This window comes from Cryptomeria japonica, chromosome 9, assembly GCF_030272615.1.
Source record: "Cryptomeria japonica chromosome 9, Sugi_1.0, whole genome shotgun sequence".
Taxonomy (NCBI): domain Eukaryota; kingdom Viridiplantae; phylum Streptophyta; class Pinopsida; order Cupressales; family Cupressaceae; genus Cryptomeria; species Cryptomeria japonica.
This window is the reverse complement of record NC_081413.1, coordinates 753,312,664-753,336,881: the sequence shown is the minus strand read 5'-3', so window position 1 is coordinate 753,336,881 and position 24,218 is coordinate 753,312,664. Positions and strand designations below refer to the sequence as shown.

The 24,218-nt window shown below is 34.7% G+C and overlaps 1 protein-coding gene across 3 annotated transcripts in view; it reads left to right on the top strand.

The window, feature by feature from the left end:
• LOC131064628 (3-dehydrosphinganine reductase TSC10A) overlaps positions 1–17,731 on the top strand; it is a 61,917-nt gene extending 44,186 nt beyond the window's left edge. The window contains exon 4 of one of the 3 annotated variants that reach the window (XM_057998820.2): positions 17,386–17,731. In XM_057998820.2, coding sequence (XP_057854803.1) covers positions 17,386–17,389 — 4 coding nt within the window. In that variant the 3' untranslated portion in view covers positions 17,390–17,731. Of the gene's footprint in view, positions 1–16,280; positions 16,704–17,036; positions 17,193–17,385 lie in introns of those variants that run through there. The other 2 variants (XM_057998819.2, XM_057998818.2) reach the window with 2 other exon arrangements.
• Positions 17,732–24,218: the final 6,487 nt, after the last annotated feature.

Below are 24,218 nucleotides of genomic sequence, written 5' to 3'. Positions count from 1 at the left end.
ATGGCTAAAAGACCTGCAGACCATGTGAAGTCTTTTGCTTGGTATATAGATTCGAGTGCATCTTGACATTTCACTCACAGGCGTGATTGGTTTACAAAATTCTCTCCCTATACTGATTCAGTCGTTTTTGGAGGAGGTGAAGAGTATACTATTGTTGGCAAGGGCAACGTTCAGATACAGTCTGGAGGGAGGAATCTCATATTCCTCTATGTATACTACGTTCCTAGCATGGAACTGAACCTTCTCTCTGTGAGTCAGATTATGCGACATTCTTCTTAGCTTGATGTGATCTTCAGTTCCCACAAGTGTTTGATTGTTGATCATGCGACACCCACTACTGTAGTTGTTGGCATTGAGGGTCATGGTCTATACAGACTTGTGGATACAGGTGATTCTCTTGAGCACACTTTTGCAGCTAAATCCTCCTCTATCACCAGTCTTTGGCATCAACGATATGGTCACCTAAACATTCACTACCTTGCTCAGCTTGTTTGGGAAGATTTACTACATGGCCTACTTGAAATTCAAACTTAGAAGCAACGAGTTTGTGAAGCTTGTTAGGCTGGGAAGCAGCACAGGACACCATTCAAGGATGGTGACTCATGGCAAGCCTCTAAGGTACTACAGTTGGTTCACGCTGATGTATGTGGTCCAATGAATACACCTTTTGTTACTGGGTGCAGGTGTTTCTTACTTTTTGTTGATGATTTTAGTCGTAAGATGTGGGTGTACTTTCTTAAACATAATTTAGATGTGTTTCCTGTATTTCAGAAATTTAAGGCCTTAGTAGAAAAAGAGTTTGGTTGTTCTATTATTACTCTTAGGTCTGATAATGGGGGGGGGGAGTTTTGTTCTACTACTTTCTCCACTTTCTGTGATACGCATGGCATAAAACATCAGTTAACTACACCATACACCCCTCAACAAAACGACATTGTAGAACGTCGCAATTGCACCATTACAGAAATGGCTAGGTCTATGTTGGAACACAAAAATGTTCCTAAGAAATATTGGGCACAAGCAGTGTTTACTGCAGTCTATCTCCTTAATCAGTCTCCCACACATGCTGTTAAGGGGAAGACTCTTGAGGAAGCTTGGACTGGTCGCAAACCCAAGATCAGTAATTTGAAAGTTTTTGGCTCTTTAGCATATGTATGGATTCTAGATGCCAAGCGCTCCAAGTTGGATTCCAAGAGTCAGAAGCTTATGTTTATAGGGTACAATGACAACCACAAGGCTTACCGGTTGATTGATGTAGACATTGATTGTCTTATCTTCAGTTGTGATGTTGTCCTTGATGAAGAATGAGGACCATTTCAACTTTCCTCGTCTGAGCATAATTCTGAGGATCAACCTTTGAAGGCTTCTGATTTGGGTGTTCGCCTTCCATTTGGTTCACCTGATGGGAGGGATGATGCAGATTCTGAATTTGATGATGCACTGCCTGAATTTCCTTTGAATGATGCTAATCTTCCACCTGTTCCAGATCTTGTTCCTCCTCCAGTTCCACCTCTAGTTCCAGTTGTTCCTCTTGCTTCTGATGTTGGTTCTTCTACTCTCTGACCTAAATGGTGGGCTAAGACCATTAGTGATCTTTGTCCTGATGAGCTCATTGAGCGTAGATCTTCTAGAAACAAGAGCAAGCAACAAAATACAGTCAATTTTGCTCTTATGGCCAACATTCACAGTATTTGTGAGCCTCAGACATATGCAGAGGCAAAAGGGATTCCAAAGTGGGAACATGCAATGGATGCAGAATACCAGAGCCTTCTGAAAAACAAGACCTGGGTTCTCTCTGATCTCCCTCCAGGGAAGAAGCCCATTAGCTGCAAATGGGTGTATAAGGTCAAGTATCATGTAGATGGTACCTTGGATAAATACAAGGCTAGATTGGTTGCTCAAGGATTCACATAGCGGGAGGGTATTGATTATGAGGAGACTTTTTCTCCTGGCAAGATGAGTACAGTTCCTCTTCTTCTCGCTATTGCAGCTCAGTTTGGATGGAAAGTCCATCAGATGGATGTTAAGAGTGCCTTCCTCAATGATGAGTTGTAGGAAGAATTCTACATGGCACCTCCTGGTTTCAAGGTTGCCGACAAAGAACATCAAGTATGTAGACTCATGAAAGCACTCTATGGACTCAAACAGGCTTCTCGAGTGTGGTACATCAAGATTGATTAGTACTTGGTTGCTCATGGTTTTTAGCGTAGCCCTTTTGACAGTAATCTGTATATCAAACACTCTGGTGATGATGTTCTCTTTCTTGTTGTCTATGTTGATGACTTGATCATTGTTGGTAGTTCAGCACATTTGATTGCAGAAATCAAACAAGACTTGTGCAAGGCTTTTGACATGACAGATCTGGGTCTTCTCCACTATTGTTTAGGTGTTGAGGTTTGGCAGACTGATGGTAGCATTTTTATTTCTCAGTCAGGAACTTGCTTGATAGGTTTCGAATGCAGGATTGTAAACCTGCTTCCACGCCTATGGAGATAGGATTGAAGTTGTCAGCCAAGTCTGATTCTCCTCCTGTAGATGAAACAACATTGAGGCAACTAGTGGGCAGTCTCATCTATCTCACTTCCACTAGACTTGATCTCAGTTTTGTAGCGAGCTACATTTCACGCTTCATGACAGCCCCCAAGGCTGATCATTGGGTAGCAATGAAGTGTGTGCTGCGTTATGTGAAGGGCACTTCTGATTATGGACTTCTTTTCACAATCCTAGACTTAGTGGTTACATAGATTCAGATTGGGTAGGTTCGGTTGATGACAGGAAATCAACATCTGGGTATGTGTTCAGTTTGGAATTTGGTGCAGTCACATGGACTAGTAAAAAGCTGCAAGCAATGGCTCTCTCCTCGATAGAAGCAGAGTATCGAGGAGCAGTTAAGGCATCTTGTGAGGCAGTTTGGCTTCGTCGGATGCTTGTAGATATGCAAATATCTCAAGTAGGTCCGACTCCCTTGTTCTGTGATAATTAGGGAGTTCTCAAACTTGCCAAGAATCTCGTCTTCCATGAAAGATCCAAGCATGTGGAAACTCATTGTCATTTTATTCGGAAGCTTGTTGAAGACGGCTTAGTTCAGTTGCAGTATGTTCCAATTGTGGATCAGATTGCAGACATTCTCACCAAGTCTCTCAGCCCAGATAAGTTTGCTAAATTCAGGGGGCAGCTTGGTGTTGTTGATAGATTGACCATTAAGGGAGGGTATTAGATTAATATTGTTTATTATTAATTAATGGTCAATTATGTATTATATTGTAAATAATTTGATTCTTTCTATTTACGATTGTTTCTTATTTAGAAACATCGTCTTTGTAACTCTATAAGATCTTTTCGATCTTTGTAAATAATTATTAATTTTTTTACCAATTACTTGTTCGTAATAGGGATGAACATTTTGGCACAAGTTTTCAGAAATGAGAATAAATTATATTATGTCTTTGATTATAATATATGAAGATGCACTCATACACAGTGGTAATCGTTTGGGGGATGATATGATGGATTGGAGACTTGGAGACCCCTTAAGTCTTTGGCAAAAAAGTTATTAAAAAATTATTTATAAAATTTATGTGCGAGGAATAGCAGTAACAAAAGTTAATGTTTGAGAGACGTTTGAGGATGACCAATGCATCAACGATAATAATGTCAAGGAAATCATACTATGTGAAGATTTATGGGCTTTACATGAGAGTTACATATGGGTTGTTGTGAATGATTGTAGGGTCTTTTGGATTGGATGGTTTGGGACATAAAGATGATGATTCCTGTGTAGTGAATACTAGCTTCAGAGAAAACTTTAAAAATGAAGAGATTGAAATTGCCCTTTTTGTGATCCACTCTTGGAGATGTATGAGCATTAGCAGTTCTCTCATCAACTGTTTTGCAAGCCTGTCAATGTTTGTTTTTGTGGTCAATGAGGATGGATTCATTTGACTAGACATCATTATAGACATCATAATTAGGAAACCCACTCTTACAAAGCCTGTACTTTATGGGACATTGAGACCAGAAGGTCAGATACTTTGTATCTAATGAATTATAGACTTTGCATGAAGATTATTTGTCCTGTTGTGAAATATGACTTCAATTATTAGAGTGGGATCTTTTGGATTGGATGATGTGGGAGATAAAGATGATGATTACCCTTTTTTAGTGAATATGTAATGTCCCATATTAAGACTCAACTTAATTTGCCCTAGAATTCCTAATTGAAGCCTGGATTAATGCCTTGATTTAGATCCTGCAACAAGGTTAGTCATCAATAGAAAAATAAACATATATTTCAACAATGTTCCAAAGGGAATTCTACTTATCATTATAATACTCTTAATGTACATGAGATTCCCTTAGGGCTTTTCCCAACATTCCATCCACACTATGAAGCACCTGGGAGATCATACAAGGCACATTGAGTCTATCCATCAAGCTCAGGAGCTCATAAATGGCATCTGCCATTCTGCCTCCCAGCCCCATTCGGGGTTACCACTACTTGAATGGACCTTTTGCTACTTGCTCTCCTCATATGTCCTACCTCCCCTCCATAATGGGATGGTGGATTGGCTATAAGCTTAAAGGAATCTTATCCACATTAATCATACATTCCTATTATTAATCATATGTTAGAAGCAATAGAAATTCTTCTTACCAGATGAAGACATATAATGAATTATCTAAATCATATGACAATGCATTATATTCATACCACAATATCTGTTAGTTATGTAACTGCTGTGTGATATATAATGTTAATTTCTGAGTTTGTAACTTTTATTAGCTTGAGTGCTGGTTGATCTTCTTCGATTGATCCCCCCATGGATCGATTTTCCAAGTGATTTATCCTTCCTCTTATATCTTCAAGTGAGGAGAACACATCTTTTCATTGAGTCTATTGCCTTTACAAGGGTTGCAACCCTTCATACTTAATCGCTGCCCTGCTGTCTTATTTCCTTACTAATCTTCTCTTTCTTTATTAATCACTACCTATAATGTGATCGGTGCATATAATGTGATTGTAATCGCTGCATATAATATCATTTCTATATGTACTTGCACCTTTTTTTAATGTTAATCGCTGCAAACAAATACCTTTTGTTTTAGTTTATCACCTAATATGGATTGCTATTTATCACATGAATCGCTGCCACTATAATTAAGTCACTGACTTCAATGCTTGCTTACCATATTGACCACTTTTGTATAGTCGGTTATAATATCTTAAACATAGAATTCGGCTATCAGAATAAAGTGAATACTGGCTGTGTGACACATCATGTAAACACATCCTATTAAACTTATCTTTGCCCATAGAATGGTCGATCAAATGAATCTTATTGAATCGGCCATAGTATGAATTACATATGTCTTGAGATTCGTAATGAATCAGCTAGCATTATTATCAAATTCCTTATGCCATCATCCATAATCTGTGCTTTGTCTTACTTCTTGGGCTCGAACTTATGATCTCTTTTACTCAAGTCATGATACTAGATTATATGGATGGTCTATGTACTCCAACTATATGTTCTTTGAGGAAGTCAGCTATAATAATAATAATTTCGTTATTAATTCTATCTAATATCATTTCCATCTTTTGATGAGTTGGCCATTAAATTTTTCTTTCTTTCTTGTCTGAGTTCGATCTAGGAGATAAGAAAATTGTGAAGTCTTTGAGAAGACAATTTTCTTTTGTTAGGATATTTACTGTCAAAGCGGGGCATGACAGAATACTGGCTCCAAAGGAGAAGACTGTTAAATTAACAGATCAGAATCACTAAAGCAGTGTAAATTGACCATTGTCTTGAAGCATTGATGGAACCTCTTCATTCATGCCATTTTGTCATCCACTTTTGGAGATTTATGAAGAACACAAACATCTCTCCCATCATTTTTTTGCAAGCTTGTTGATGTTTGTTTTTGTGGTCAATGATGATGGGTCCATCTAACCAAACACCATGACAAACGTCATAAATGTGTTAAAATTTTGGCCATGGTAAGCAGATTCTGCACTTAGTAAATGAATCAGTAAATTGAAATAGCAGTCTTAATTGCTGTCTATGAGTATGTTACCTTCCAAAACTAATTTGCTGACTACAAAAACAAATAATAAGATGAAATCAGAATTATATGATTTGCTATCTAAATATTCTTTTTATTCTGGATTTTATGTCTTACAAAAGTGATTGCTCATGGTCATTAAATAAACGTGCTGACTTGGGTGCACAAAAACAGAACTAAAGTACTAATTAAAGCTGGAGTATTACATTTTCCATCTCTCTAAAAATAGGACAAAAACTGGTCCTGCACACATAATTAAAAAATAAATAAAAACAGATAAACCAATTAAAAAATGTCGAAGAGTTTAGACACCTGCTCCTAAATATAGGAAAGATAATACTAAATATAACTTCCTAAATTGAGAAAAGGTAACACTAAATGAAGGTGTCCAACTACTGTACTTTAATTTGCTTCCTCTGTAAATTATCCCATGGAACTCTCTCAAAGCATTTATGTTTTACAAAACTGAAAACAGAAGATATGATCAATGGAATCCATGGCCTTGAATACCAGTGTAGAGTGATTACTGTTATGACCAATCTGTAACCATCCTCTTAAATTGAGAGAAGGTAACACTAAATAAGTTGCCCAACTTTAAGACTAACCGCTTTTACACCAGAAACCAACACGTAACAAATAACTAAATTTATGATTATCATTGTGTTATGTATTACTATTTTCGTATTCTTCTCAATATGCATTTTGATTATCATCATTGATCATATCTTTAGATCAGTTAATGCTCATTTTGATGTACTTGCTATTATTTTGTTTCTCGGAAAGATGTGATAATAATGATTAGTCATTCCCTAATAAACACAAGGATTTTTCCTATCAAATTTTGTATTGTAATTTGCTTATGATTATAATTGTCAATCAAAGTTGGGAGTGTCTGCGTGCATTCCTATTGATCATTTTGTTTCTCTCAGTTTGGTTTGCCTTTTTCAGATTGAATTTATTTTTAACTTTTTTTGTGAATTGTTCGACTGACTCCAAAAAATCCTTCTGTTTTTGAAGTTGATTCTTCATTTACCTTTTGATTAAATGGATGTGTCATTATCACCCCCATTTTTCCAATGGTGGATAACACATCAGAAATGAAAATTTTCAAAATAATTGGTTTTATATTTAATTTTTCTACATCAGACATTTGGTGACGCTATGATTCCTCTTTTGCATTGAAAATTCTATCAACAGGATCATGGACTCTATTGTCCAATGGTAAAGACTTGCTGATCTCGTGTTCTCTTTCATGTGGCATATTTGTTTATGGTCTTGTTCTGTTAAAAAGGTCTTGTGGTTTAAGTACCATGTTAATGTAGTTGAAGGTACATGGGTGTGTCTAATGTGTCAAAGGGCTAGGTTATTTATGTCATATAGGTCCATAGTTAACTTATAATTAGCTTTCATATAATAATATTCTATGTCATTCCATTTGGGATTAATTATTATATGCCATGTGTAACAGTTTTTAAAGATGCAAAGAACGATGAGTGTAGACTGCCCAACTCAAGTGTATATAATAGGCCTCGTGTCAATTTAATATTTGCACATATTTAATTCATTATGAATAAATTTGACATTAAAAGGTGCAAATATTTGATGTAATTGTAAGAAATGTTGACTGAAAAAGTAAGTTGTCTTGGTTGGGGTTAAAGTTGAAGTTAGAGGTAGATATCTAAATAAAATGGAAAAATGAACATAATAGGATTCTCTTTTCTTCTTGTCTTGACATACTGTTTTTAAGATTTGAATGGTGAGATTTGGATCTCCTGCATTCAGTTAGAAATGTTGAGGACTTCATACTTCCTGACGATGATTTCTGTTGTTTTCTTTACACATACATTATTCAAGTATTTCCTTTTGCATTGAAAATTCTATCAACAGGATCATGGACTCTAATGTCTGATGGTTAAGACTTGCCAGTCATGTGTTCTAGTTCATGTGTCATATTTGTTTATGGTCTTGTGTTGTTAAAAATGTCTCGTGGTTTCAATACCATGTTAATGTAGTTGAACATACATGACTCTGTCTAATGTGTCAAAGGGCCAGGTACTTTATTGTCATTTAGGTCCATAGCTAAACGTATAATTAGCTTTCATACAATAAAAATTTATGTATTTCTTTTTGGGATTAATTAATATAAACATGTGCTACAGCTTTCAAAGATGTGATGAAGGATGAGCGTAAATTGTTTAAGTCAAGTGGTTATAATAGGCCTCATATCAATAATATTTGCATATATTTAATTCAATATGATTAATTTGACATTAAAAGGTGCAAATATTTGATGTAATTTTAAGAAGTATTGACTGAAAAGTAAGTTGTCTTGGTTGGGGTTAGAGGAAGATACCCAAATACTTGAGCAATGCAATAAAAATGGAAAAATGAATGTAATACGGTTCTCTTTTCTTCATGCCTTGACAGGTTTTGTGTTTTTAGGATTTGAACAGTGAGATTTGGATCCCCTGTATGTAGTTAGAAATATTGAGGACTTAATTCTTCCTGATGATGATTTCTGTTGTTTCCTTAACAAATACATTAAAAGTTATTCCATTTGCATTCGGGGAGTAGTTTCCACTTATTGCTTTTTTTCATTTCCCAGGATTTCTTTCTCTTTATGGTTTGCATGTTTTTACCTCCTATGTATATTTTGGTTAAAAATACATAAGATAGAAAAAATACTTCATACAAGGGAGCTGCCCCTTTTAAACACTGAGGGAAGTCATCTCACTTCATGGTGATCTTGCTATGTCTTTTGTCCATTGGGTGTGAGTGAGCAATCTAATGAAAAGGCTTCAGTGCCAAAAAATAATGCTAACATTTATGTATTGAATTGCCCATGCTTCAGCCCATGGCTTCTGTTTTTAAGTACATAGCCAATTTTAGAACTAAACCTATAAATTTGACTCCATCCTTTGGTGCATCTAGGATCACAGCAGGATAAACCTGCATTACATGTTTAGTGATATCACCTGAATGTTTAGCTTGTCCGAGATTTTTTTCGAAATTGAATCAAAGTTGGGCTTTTTTGAACCTAGAGGAGTTAAAGTTTTAAGTAGGATTGCAGTCCAATGTGGTGTGAGTTTGACAGTACTGTTAGTCTTGTTTGTTACCATGCATTTGTTCTCAAATGAATTGCTTTAAATATGACAATTGCGAGCTACCATTTTTTTCCAAGTCTCAAATGTCATCCTGATAACGATAAGACATAAACAAAAACTAAGTTTACAAGCTTACAATACTGCATAATTTGGGTCTCACTACTAAGATTGGTTGCAACCGTGAACTACAATGATTGGATAAAATATTGAATGTTTTGGTCTGATAAGCTCAGAAGAGACGATACATCTTGAAAAATGTGTAACATAAAATTTTGACTAAAGATGCATAGTTACAAACCTCATTTGTGCTTCAAGGCAGTTTTGAATTATATGGAAGTCATAATATTCATCCTGCACGAGTAAATGCACATTTTAGATTTGTCTAGGTTAACTAAAGGAAAAAAAGAGCAATTTTGATTATTGGAGATGAATTGGGCACCATTTTTGGTGTTGCTATTATTGTTTCACTGGAACTTAAATTGTTCACTTGGCTAGCAAAGATGACTAGCTAGAATCTTGCCTGTCTTAAATTGTCCTGGCATTTCCCATTAAGTCTTGGGTAAGCCACTATGTACTCAAAGGAAATAAATTTTCACCAATTAAAACCTGCTTTTGTGGTTGTTGCTTTTTCTAATTTCCCCTTTTGTGTGTCTGATATCAAGAACTTCAATTTTGAAAGCTTCAACATGCTCATCTTTCCTAGCTATTGCAACGTTACATGTCTGAAGTGGACTATTTGTAAGATCCTTTTTAATGGTACGATTACTGATCTGTGTGGTGCTGCCAATTATTATAAGCTGTAAGTTTGGTTTGCTTGAGGTACAGCTTGATGATAGCAGGGTCAGCACAGCATGCAGCTTCTGAAAATCAAAACAAAGGTACTGAGAGGGGGAGGGGGTGAATCAGTACCTTAATATCGTTAAGCAAATTTGATAAACTTTCAAACACATAACAAACTAGGAAGACAAAAAGATTATCTCGTGTAAAACCCTTTCGGGTAAAAATCTACAGTACAAATAAACTTCATTAAAGATGAACGGGCTCCAACCCTGAATTACAAAAAAAGCACCAACTCTTGATTGAGCACCAACTCAAGACTTAACAGGCTACTACCTCAAACTGAGAATCGACACACTAAGGACTACTTTCTGAATTTTTATGAGAATTACAATTGAGAGCTCACTGTTTTATGCTGCAGTTTTATGAGAATTACAATTGAGAGCTCACTGTTTTAAATACTATTTCCTGCATATTAAAAGTTCCACTAGACCAATCTTTCAAAAACACATCAAGTTTTCTCAATATCATTATAACAACATCAAAACACTCAATTCTGGATCAATAGAAACAACCATACAACATATTGTGACACCAATGACAATACCAAATGTGGGACAAGCTCATATTTGTGTATGGTGGTGATGAACATGTTCAAAGAGCAAAAGTGGACAGTCTAAGAGGACAACTTGAATCTATGAGAATGAATGAAGGTGAGAACATAACCCAGTATAGTACAAGATTAAAGGAGATTGTCAATCAAATCAAAGGAGCATGAGGAACCATTGAAGAGAAGGATGTCACAAGTAAGTTATTAAGAACCCTTCTACCTGCTTATGCAATTCGAGTCTCTGCAATCAATGAATTGAGGTCTGTACCCCATATGCCAGTTTCTTTGGATGCTACTATTGGTAAGCTACATGCATTTGAGTTAAGTAACTTTGATAACAGTGGGTCTTCGGTAAATAAAGTTGAGTCTGCATTTAGTTCTCTTCATCTTGATGAATCTAATGATTACAATGATAGAAAGTATAAGTATTCTGAAGGGAATCACAGTGGAGCAAGTGAAAGATTTCGCAAAAACATGGAGGAGGTACACAAACTTTATGAAGAAATCAGAAAGCAAGAAGAGTTTGAAGCACTATTAGCCAGAAAGCTACCGAGAGGAAAAGGTAAGTACAAAGGAAAGTTGCCTTTGAAATGTTTTAACTGTGATAGAATAGGACATATGGCTTCTAACTATCCTGACAAAGAATCCAGTGAAAAGAGAGATTACCGAGATTATCAGAAGAAGAGATAAAAAGACATGCCTAATAGCTGATGAGGAATCTAATGATGATAAATTAGATGAAACTGATATAGAGGAAGTTGTTTATGTGGCTATCAAAGATGGATCAGATGAAGAAAAAGCTTTAATATCTCACATAAATACTAATGATTCTTGGATCATAGATAGTGGATTCTCACATCACATGACAGGTGATAAACACAAGTTTATTATATTAGAAGATTATGATGGAGGTTATGTAAGATTTGGTAATGATGCACCATGTCCAGTAAGAGGTAAAGGATCTATAACACTTCTTGACAATGCTAAATGTAATGATGTTTATTGGGTTGAAGGTTTGAAATACAATTTGTTGAGTGTAGCACAGCTAAACAATACAGGATACTGAATAGAGTTTCAGAAAGGAATTGTCAAAGTTCATGACAAGCATGGAAAGTTAGCAGCTACCCGGACACAAACAAAAGGTAACACATTTCACCTTGACTCAACTCGGAATAAGTGTCTATATGCAAAGATAGATGATACCTGGTTATGGCATAAAAGGTTTTGTCATGTAAATTTTGATAATCTGATCAAAATAAGCAAGAAGCACCGAGTAAGAGGTCTACCGAGTCTTAAGAAACCTGAGAATGCTATGTGCCGAGGATGCCAAATGGGTAATATGACAAGATCAAACTTTACAAGTAAGTCCTACACTTCTAAGGGAATTTTAGATCTTGTGCATACTGATCTTTGTGGTCCTATGAAAGTTCAGAGTTATTATGGTGATAAGTATTTCATATTATTTGTGGATGATTACTCAAGGATTATGTCAATAATGTTTTTAAAAGACAAATCAGAAGCTTTTCAAATGTTTAAATGGTACAAGGCAAGAGTTGAAAATGAAATAGGAAGACAACTGAAATGTTTTAGATCTGATAGAGGAGGAGAGTTCACTTCTGATGAGTTCAACTTATTCTACAATAATCGTGGTATTAAAAGACAAGTCTCTGCACCGAGAACTCCACAACAAAATGGAATTGCTGAGAGAAGAAATAGATCTATTGTGGATTGTGCCAGAACCCTGATGATTGAAAAGAAAGTACCCCAAAAATTTTGGAGAGAAGCAATAAGCAGTGATGTTTACACCTTGAACCGAGTACAACTGAAGAAAGGAACTTTGAGGACACCATATGAAATTTGGTATGACAAGAAACCTAATGTAAGTTATTTTAAAATCTTTGGAAGTAGATGCTATGTACACAAAGATGGTAGAAATAGAAATTTTGATCAAAAAAGTAAGGAAGGAACATTTCTTGGTTATTCTTCTAGAAGCAAAGCATTTAAATGTTTGATTAAATCATCTAACAAAATAGTAGAAAGTGCAAATATGAAAATTGATGAATTTGCAGAAAGAAATGATGAAGGGGACTCCAAAGAACTAGAAGAATATGAAGGATTTGTATATGTTCAACTGAGAAGTCTTACCGAGAAAACTGCTGAAGGAAATGAAGAGAATATCCAGTTACCAAGTGATGAAGAAGATCATACAGAATCTATTGAGCCTATATTAGCCAAGTATGTCAGAAGGAATCATGCATCCAGTCAGATTATAGGAGATAAGAATGATCCAAAGATGACAAGGAACAAACTGAGACAGAACACATGTCTGATATCTGAATTTGAACCAAGGATAGTGAAAGAGGCATTTAACAGTGAAGATTGGATAAATGCTATGACAGAAGAGATTGATCAAATCAAGAAGAATGACACATGGACACTGGTCCCAAGACCGAAGGACAAAAATGTAATCGATACAAAGGGGATTTTCAAAAACAAGCTAAATGAAAAAGGTGAGGTCATTCGCAACAAAGCAAGACTAGTTTGCAAAGGTTATGCTCAAGAAGAAGAAATAGATTATGGTGAGACTTTTGCACCTGTAGCAAGACTTGAGGGAGTAAGAACATTGTTGGCATATGCTACTTTCAAAAATTTCAAGGTATATCAAATGGATGTTAAATCTACATTTTTGAATGGTATACTAGAAGAAGAAGTTTACATTAAACAACCTGAAGGATTTGTTGAAGGAGAGAATAAAGATCAGGTATGTAAACTGAACAAAGCTTTATATGGTCTAAAGCAAGCACCAAGAGCATGGTATGAGAGATTGCATTCTTATTTAATCAAGATTGGTTTTATAAGAACTAGTGAAAACAGTAATATGTACATGAAGAATGATGAAGATAATGGAATACTAATCTCAGCCATATTTGTTGATGATATTATCTTTTGTGGAAATAACTCTTTATGCAAGAACTTTGGAAATGAAATGTGAAAAGAATTTGAGATGTCATTAATCAGTGAAATAAAGTATTTTATAGGTCTACAGATACTGCAAATGAAAGATGAGATTTTCATTACTCAATCCAAGTACATAAAGGAAATCTTGAAGCAATTTGGAATGGAGGATTCAAAACCAATAAGTACTCCTATGACTACCAATTATAAACTATCAAAGAATGATGAATCTGCATCTATTGATGAGACACTTTACCGATCTATGATTGGAAAGTTGCAATATGTTGTTCATAGTAGGCCAGATATAGCACATGCAGTAGGTATAGTTGCAAGATTTTCTGCAGATCCTAAGGAAACACATATCACAGCAATCAAGAGAATTTTTAGATACTTGAAAGGCACTAAGGATTATGGCTTAGTATATAAAAAAAGAAATTTTTTTGATTTAAAAGTTTATACTGATGCTGATTGGGCAGGCAACATTGATGACAGGAAAAGCACAAGTTGAGGAGCTTTCTTTTTAGGAGAAAGACCAGTGAGTTGGCTTAGCAAGAAACAAGGATGTATTTCACAGTCAACAGCAGAAGCTGAATATGTTACTACAATGTTGAATTGTACCAATATAACATGGATCAAACAATTGTTGGAAGGCATAAATGAGAAAGTTACCGAGCCAGTAACTATATTCTGTGGCAATACTAGTGCCATAAACATTTCAAAGAATCTTGTTAAAAGTTCCAATAGATACTTGAAAGGCACTGAGGATTATGGCTTAGTATATAAGAAAGGAAATTTTTTTGATTTAAAAGTTTATACCGACGTTGATTGGGCAGGCAACATTGATGACAGGAAAAGCACAAGTTGAGGAGCTTTCTTTTTAGGAGAAAGACTAGTGAGTTGGCTTAGCAAGAAACAAGGATGTATTTCACAGTCAACAACAGAAGCTGAATATGTTACTACAGTGTTGAATTGTACCAATATAGCATGGATCAAACAACTGTTGGAAGGCATAAATGAGAAAGTTACCGAGCCAGTAACTATACTCTGTGGCAATACTAGTGCCATAAACATTTCAAAGATTGGTCTAGTGGAACTTTTAATATGCAGGAAATAGTATTTAAAACAGTGAGCTCTCAATTGTAATTACAATTTTTATGAGAATTACAATTGAGAGCTCACTGTTTTATACATAACACAGCAACATGCTCTAATTCAGATAAGTATATACATTGACTAAGCTGTGACTGCACACGCAAAAAAAATTTACAAAAGAAAACACACAACTTTCATGAACACAGTAACTTCTCTGGAAAATTTTCACACAACTGTCTCAATGACTATTATCTTCATTCTTAACACCCTTTTTCAAGCGCAGTCTTCTCCAAGACGAAACTCATCACATTGTTGACTTATTTTAAGAAGACACAAAACCAATACAGCAAATGCAGGTACGATATCTGCTCCCAAGCTCATCTGCAACTGTCAATATGGATTTGAAGTGATTGCACAGAAAGTAAGCTATCTGAAGCTCATTATTTTTCAGCTCAAACACAACTGCTTGATATACATAATACTTTTGATAACAGCTGCTGTATATTACTATATTCTTCAATAATCCATTTTTTAAAAACTTTTAACACCCACGCAACACCCTCATACATCCGCAACCAGAATCCAACCATTGTTTTTTTAATCATACAAATCTTTCTGCAGACGTTATCACAACTGGCAAAGAACAATTTCTTCCTTTTGAAGAAAAACGTTACACTTTTTCAGCCTTCATCAAACTCGAAATCTTCTTTCATTTGCAACATACATTTTCTTTGTTGCACACACAAAATCAACAAATGACCGAACTCAAAAAGAATACCCACAATGCACTCTGCAGTAGTCTGCATAATGTTCCAGAATCAATAATTTTTTAACGCCAGACAGAAGAAATAGACTTTTAACGCCTTCTATGTCAGGAGATTCATAGCCTAAAAGGCAATGAAATCGCTGGCACTAAAAACCGATACATTCAGCAAGTAAAGAAAACCACCAAGAAAAACATTCTGCAGAGATCGCATAGTAACTGGCGCCCAGATAATGACATTCAAATGATTTAATTCCATGCAACCAACTGAAAAAGACAGAGTACTAGGCGTTATCCAACTGAAAACCGTCCTCTGAACTGGCAACTGACATCTGAACAAAAACGCCCCCTTACGCCCCCTTACTCTGCAAACTCATCCGAACAGACTGAAAGCAAGTCAGCGAACTAGCAAAGTGTCAAGACTCTAACACATGAAACTAAGAGAGCTGAATAAAACATTTGAGCACACAAAAAGGAGATTAAATAACTGAGAATGAACTATTGACATCAACGACATAATTCAATAGCTTCTAAGTTCTAACCAATTTATTAAACACAAGCCGTATTGTGATTTTCTGTTCAGATGCCTCTAGTAATCACTTTTTGTTCTGCAAATAAAAGAAAAACTGCCAGTTGTTGTAAAATAATTTAAATAAATGGTTTCCCATTTAGCAAATGGCATAAAAAAGCTTCCTTGTCTTATTCCATAGCTTTTTATATTTGCAGTTCCCAACTTTTTGTTTGGAAATCCACGTATATTCTGATTTCATTTTCCTTGTTACATTCTAGTAGAGTAATATTCCATGTTTTGTCTCCTGATGGAAAATACTTGTTCCGTTACTATTCAGTAATTGATACAACATTACTGTAAAGCTTCATAGTTGCCTTGTTAGTAACTTTGAAGCTGTTGTTTCAGGTTCAAGTAAGAAACAGGAGGATATTCTACCCAGCTCTTTGAGAACAGATCAAGTAACCAGTTTTTTAGGGTAAAGCAACAGCTACTTCGAATAAAGAATTCCCCTTTCATGATTTGCAAGAAATTCTATGTATAGTTATAAGTTTATAACTTCTTGGTGATCTTCAATTTCTCCTGACCGTTATCATATTTTATATCTGAAATGTGTTCCACGTAAGATTTCTTTGTGATGATATTATCAGTTAGTATAAACTGCCAGTTTTGGGAGTTCTCATATGAGTTGTTTTTAAATTGGGAGTTTTCCTTTTTGGAGTAGGAAAATGGAATATTTTCTTAAGGGGGTTTCTGTACTCTGTTAAAAACTGGAGAGAATGATGATTTCATGGAGGACACGATTCATCCTATAGCATTCAATTTTCATAACTGTGGATGGTAATAACTGTTTGTTAATATTTATTACCCTAGTTGCAAAGTCCAAAGATTATCACTAACCTAAAAATTCTAGCAAATTCATTCAATTGTATTTTATCTGTGTTATGATTTTAATTATAAAATAGATTCTCCTTTGAAAGAGATATTGTAATGACACGTATTTAGATGGCATTAGTTACAAACCTTAGAGCAATGTGCAGGTCGATTTTTTTATATTGAAAGTGTTATACTGAGACATTTAATGCTAGCTAGAAGATAAATAAGGTGAAAAATAGAATCCATATTACAATCTTGGGTTTGAAATTTCCTTTTTATAATTGTCAGGTTTCCTTGAAGTCACAAGCTGTTGTCATACTTGAAGTATTGCGCTACTATAAGAATTTCATTCACGAAACTTTTCTGGGAAGTTATTAGATATTTAATGATGGGTTAAAAATTATAACAGATACAGCAGCGGAGCAGATGTTGTAAACCATAATATTAATTTCTATATATTCATAAGATGACCTCTTAACTAACTCTATTTAAATCTTTCAACATTCTCAAGAATTAGAAAAGTAACAAATATCTTGAGATTTATGTAGTTTCATTTTTAGTTGTATATTTAATTTATATAGTCTTTATTGGATTTTTGTGAAGGAAGCATGAGAATGAATCTGCTTTTACTTGATAGGTAAGCTGCAAGACTCGTGGTTCGAGGGATTTTTTTGTATTTTGCCAAAAAAATTACATAGGATTGCACCCAACCTTGACCGGGAATAGTGTGCCTATGTGGTATTGGGTTCCTTTGGAAAGGTCCCCATGCATTGGAAAGACAAAGCCCCATTTTTAACCATGGGCACCTTGAGTAGACCCGGAAGGTGTTTAGGTGCCTTGGGTGTACCTAGATGGACCCATGACAATACTTTTTAATTTTTTTTTAAAACAAGACATTTCGAAGCCCTAATTTTGTGATAAAGTGATACTCATTTCTTTTGTCTAAAATGTATATTTTGTCTTAGTAAAAACAATTTTGTTGCCTCCAAATGTCATTTTTTATTTTAAAATTTGTTGGATGCTTCATTGAAGACCTACGGGTGACAAAGAGTTGCACCTACAAGATTTATCTATCCAGGGTGAATTTATTTTTTATTTTTAATTCAAAAAAATGTCTTTTTAGAATAAATTATGGGATTTATCGAAGATCAATAGGATGTTTTATACTGTATAGTATATAATAGAGGAAATAATACATCTTGTCTTTTGATATAAGATAACAAAAACTACCAAGTGGCTTAATAATGATTGTTTCATATCTTTCATTTTAATATAGTCTCTTCAAAAAGTTGATACCTCTTTTTTCTCTCCTAAAAGAAGTCCATTAGAAAAGGCCTTCAAAAATAAGGTGAGGGAGGTTGCATGTGAGAGCATTTCTTGTTGCTTTTATAGCAATGGAGTTCCTTTCAATTTTGTCAATGCTCGCTCTTGTTGATTACAATAATCTTAGGTAGGAAAAGGTGCACATCATTTTATTGGCCAAGAAAAAAACTTTCGTACAAACATCATTAGTGGCAATCAAGGATACATGATTCAAAACATGAGTGTTTATTGATTTTGATGGATGGGAGGATTGTAGAAAAAGACCATTAATTAATGCCTTTGTTAATGTCTCTTAAATGAATGCTGTTTTTAAAGGCAATTGATTGTGAGGGGGAAGTGAAAGATGCAACCTTTATTGCCAATATCTTCATAGAATCCATTGATCTGGTGGGCTACAAAAATGTTGCCAAGTCATAATTTTCAACACTAAAAATTGCAAGATGATTGGTTCAACAGTGGAAAGTATTTATGAGCATTGTTTTGAACACGTGTTGTCCTTTTCGTCAACTTGATATTGTAACATGGAGTTTGAGGATATTTAAATGTCTATGGCAAATCATCACGTGACAAGCCATTTTTAGGATCACATCTAACTTGGAGTTGTTTTAAGTAATTTTTTAATTTATTTTTACATTTTTCTTCTTTTGATATATTGAATATATTTTAATATTTTAATGTATTATAATTTTTTACATCTTGTTAGGTTACTTAGATTGAATTTGTATTGCAAACAATTGTTGTGGGATGACTTTTGAAGTTGAGCACAATGGTCTCTATGAACGAAATAAAAAATATAGAGTTTAGAAAGTCAAAGCATTGATCTTAGGTGATGAGAGGTGGGTTTGTGTGGAATATGCTTTGTTTTTTATTTAGCCAATCATGTCTGTGTTTTTGATTAGGGGAAAAACAGGTTTTGAAGGGACCCGAAACCCTTTACAACTAGAAAAAGATAGGATCTGGAAACCTCAACCAAAAAGTTGTTCGAATAAAAGGAACAGGAAAGCACCAAAGAACAATGGGTAAAAAAGACACCCATCACCAAAAACAACAAAGCTGTAGAAAGAACAACCTACAGCCAACCAAAAACCATCCCCTACCCAAGAACCATCAAGGTTTACATTTAGAACTGCTCTTATGGGATTAGAGGATCATATCGAAAGAAGGCTTAAAGGACTTAGCTTTTTTGCCTTTAATAGAACTCCATCCCTCTTCCACTTGCGTTGCCTTAACATGCCAATCCAACGCACCAAAATTTTGAGAGAGAGAGCCAACAACCATTGTCTCAGCCTCACCAGAACCAACAGACAACAAAGGCAAAACCCCAACATCACCGGTCCGCTGCAATCCGACAGACATAGCCTCACCAAAACTAGCAAATGACAAAACCCCAACATCAACAGGCAAGTCAACAGATTTGGTAAAATCAAGAGTACTAGCCAAATCATTATCACCAGAAGAAGCCTCCCGAGTCTCCTTCACACGGGAGACATTAGGAGACACATGCACAGTTTCAACAAACCCACCAAGAGAGACAACCAAAGGGGATGCCTCAGGATCCCGTGGTTCCAAAGCAACCACCTCAGAAAAACTCCTAGGTTGATTGGGTAACTTCGACACTGTATAATGTTGTATCGATGCACCTTTCCACCATGTAGCCTTAGTTGCAGCGAAAGGGAATCCCTTCATAGTCCAAAGATTGGACCCAAGAACCTTTTGAAGAATTAAGTAAAATTTCAGCTGACAACCCATTTGAGATATCCAGGTCAACAAGTATGCGGGCAAATGTGGAGTGGAAAATATTAGAGGATTCAACATTTACCATCAGAAAATCACCAAGGGCATCTCCCACTTCCTCTAAAAGAGAATCATTCCATAAATGAAGTGGGAGATTAGGAAGCCGAACCCAGGTCGAAATCTTATTAAACATTTCAGTAGAAGGGTTAAAATCAAAGTGCCAAGGCTTAATCATCAACAAAAAATTATGCTCCCAGCTAAAAAAGTGATCACATGAAATTTTGTCTCTGTCCTGGGCATTATCAAACTTTGCAACGAAAACCCCCTTAGCCATGGGGAAAATATGAACTTTACTCGTGATAAGAGGCTCCCAGTGTTCAGATATCCAAGAGGAAGAGAAGGCCAAAAACCCCCTAAAGCGGTAGATAGCACCATGTAAAGAGAGGATAGAAGCATTATAAACAATTTCTTCTGTCGTATCATCTTTTAGAGATATGGCCTTAGTAACCGGAACGAACCCACCAAATGGTCTAGGTCGTGGCTTTGTTTAGGTCTATTGATATGAATCGATCATGTTTCAATGAAATTTATGATGTGTGGGTTCTAAACTAAAAAATATGACAACATAGAAATATTTTTCAAGAGTGCAAAAAGATCATTGCAGATTGTTGGAACAAGATGATCACACTTTTTATCTTGAAAGAAACATAATGTTTGCCTTGTTCAAGATGACTACAAGAAAAATACTTATGAATGGTAGCACATACATGGCCAAGATTCTATTTAATTGTTCTCTTGTAATAATAAATATATCTCAAATATGCACACTTATATTTTTTAACTAACTCACTTTTTAAAATTGCTATATAGTTATGATTTGTGTTTTATAATTTAATTTGTATGAAATTTCAATAGGTTGCAAGTTTTCCTAGTGAGCAGAATTGAAATACATGCTCTTATTCATTTAATTAAGCACACTCGATTGTGTGCACAATAAAGTTGATTTTATCTAGGTGGACTCTTATTCATCTCCTATCACATAGTAAACTTGATAATGAACAAGGGGTAAGGAGAAATTGGGATTTAACTTTTGAGTTTGCTCCCTAAACGATATTGTTGCACATCTTGTCTCTTTTTCTTTAAATGATACAACTCTTACGTATGTCATGGCTCGTGGTAGTGACATTGTAGCTTTGTGGTTCAAATGAACTAAATGCTAACTTTCATTCTCTTGATGAAAAACAATTTGAAGATTATTACTTATAATTTTTATTTTGTATAAATCAATGAATTGTGAAGTTATGAGTATTCATTTTTTACAAGTTATGAGGTATTCTATTTATTGATAACAATGATTGTTATTATTTATATATATATTTTAATATATAAACTATAGTTATATTGATAATATATAAACTATAGTTATATTGAGTATTACCTTTATAACTTGTACTAAAAGAAATGTTATATAGCCGATCCTTGAACCCATATCCATTCTCATATCATAATTGGCAACTTAGACCTATATTAATAGAAAAAAATGTTAAATAGAGTGTAACCTATTTATTATCAAAGTTGTAGCTCCATTGATCACTAGAGTGAGAGGTCAAACATTAAGCCCACATTTTCTTAATTATGTAGATCTTTTCTTAATATAAATTTTAGCTTTCTTCATTTTCATTTTGAAGCTAAATTTATGATAACTGTATTTTAGTAGAGTTGATATTTTTGTATTCAAATTTTCCATGCTCAATTGCTCTTGATTATTGAATAAAAGACTTTTGAATTTGATCATAACCGAGAAATCCCATCCATATGTGAAGAAATAGGATTCAATCTTTTAAAATGGCTACAGACTTTGCATTTAGTTGAAAAATAAGAATCTTTATCCTTTTGAGAAAAAATGGGCCCCAAATCAACATTAAAATTGAGTGCTCCTAGTCATCAAACTTTCTCTTCCTTAGAATTATAACCAAACTTTCAATGTCTTATGCTCATATTTTTGATGGATTGGACAAACTTATTTGGATAGATATATGTTCGCAATTTAGGATAATAGATTTTAAACATGAAGAATGTTGGGATAAGGAGTTGTACACCTTGCATAATGTTTATAATTGTATTATTTTATTATTATGTGTGTTGGACCTAGGGGAACCTAGATGGATGTGCATTGCATTGAAATTCCATTCTTAGGGCCACTAGATGAACTATATTGTAACATTGAGACAATATATTGTATTTATTTAATATTGGGGAAAGACATTTAATAAAGTGAAAACTTAGTACCCAATGTTAAATGAGGGGCAATGGTTTTGTGTTCACATGGTTTTGTGGCATTTGATTTTTCTTTACCACTAGTTGTATGTTATGTCACCTTGGTTCTATAAAAACAAGCACATGTTTAGTGGTTATGGTTGGCTCATGGTTATGGGCTATCATTGTATTGAGTCTTTTAGAAGGTTGTATATGTGAAGCATGGCATGACATGTGTGGATTTATACTTGAACACACATAGAATGCATTGGGGGGCTTGATTATTTAGGAGTATTCATTGTAATTGCATAAGTACATTGTATTGATTTATTGCTTAATACTATGATGGAGTATGGATGCTTTTGGAGGTTGAGTTTTTCCCTCACGAGGGTTTTCCAAGGTATATCTCGTGTTATCTTGTGGCTTGTTTATTTGATCTTTTCATAACGATAATTATGTAAGTTTGTATGCATGCTTTTCTCTCATGATTTATGTGAAAAATGAATTAAATGTATCTGGGTTTGAAGCGTTGTTTCCTAATAAGTGGTATCAAAGTTTTCATGGTTGGATTTGGAGTTATAACCCTAGTTTGAGTGGAGAAGGTGTGAAGTTGGAGCCATGGCTATGCACAAAAAGATTTGGGACATTACAAGGTATGAAATACACTTGTAGGTTGTTTTAATGCAGATCCGAGGGTTTTGCGTTCTCTATTGTGATGGGTTGTTTGTAGATTTGAAATTTGGAAAAATTTGGGTCAAATGGGTTTTTTGGGGGAGTTTTCAGAGATGACCTCCTAAAAAAAAAGACTTCACCATTGGATCTAAGTTGGACAAACAATGAATTTTGATATATAATTCGATCTATTTTGGCCACAATTAAAAAAATGCAAAATTTTTATGTAGACGACCCAACGATCGTCAAATTTAGTTTGTAGATTTTTTTTAAAAAATTAAAGCAAATGAAAAAAGCTTATTGAGGTGATTTTATTGTTTCAAAAAAATAAAACATATAGTAAAAATGTAGGCGAGGGCCAAGGTGGTCTATAGACCTTCCCTAATCGCACTTCAAACATTGTGGGCTCATACCACCCATGTCACTGCCATTGTTTTTAACTGTATGAAGATCTATTAAAAACTTTGAATATTAAATTAAAAGGCCGACTAGAGTTTGTTTGAAGAACTTTGAAAAAAAAATTATAATGTTCTTAAAAAATTAAATAAAAAAGTCCCCCCTCTTTATTAAATAATAAGCACCACCTTTAATGATAACATCCAAAATAAAGGGATAATGACAGAAGGGAAGTTACAGAGTGGAAGGAATTCACAGAAGGAAAAGAAAATTCTAAAGATGACAAAAACAATATGGAAGAGGAGGAACGCTGTGATGAAGAAGATCATAAAGGCATACAAACCATAGACCTATCGAAGGAAGTTTCGATAGACAAAGAATTATTGAAGGACTTGATAGTTTTTGCAGGTTCATAGGAGCAAAGAAGGATAGAGAAACAATTAGGAAATGGATTAAAGAATCATGGAGAACAAAATTTATTTTGAAATTCATGCTTAATTTTTTTTTTATGGTAATATTTGCCAATGAAGAAGAGAGGGAAAATATTTTGCAAGGAGGTTTATGGATGATGAAAGAAGATCCTTTATACATGCAAAAGTGGTAACCTAACTTTAATCCGGTCAACTTGAATCCATATGAATCTGTAGTGTGGATTGGGCTATATAATTTACCTATAGAACATTGGTTGGAAGAGTTCCTGGAGAATAATGGAAGATGGTTAGGCGATATAATAGATTCTGATGCAAAACTTGCAAATGGAGACACTTATTTCTATGCCAGAATTAAGATTTGCATCAATCAGAGAAGTTCCCAAGGAGATTAGGTTATGCATGCAGATAAAACATTGGATCCAACAAATTGATGTCGAGGAAGAAACTTTTTATTGTTTGAGATGTTGTCGTAGGGACCATAGAGAACTTGATTGCAAGTGGAGTTTGAGAAAGGAATAGAGATGGATTCTAAAGAAAGGTAATCTGGATACTAGCCTGGGTAAAAGAAAATAAGTTACAAATGTGATAGTTATGGGAAAGAACAAAAGTGTCTTGACATTATTGAATAAAGAGGGGGAATGTTTTGGTTCTTTACCAA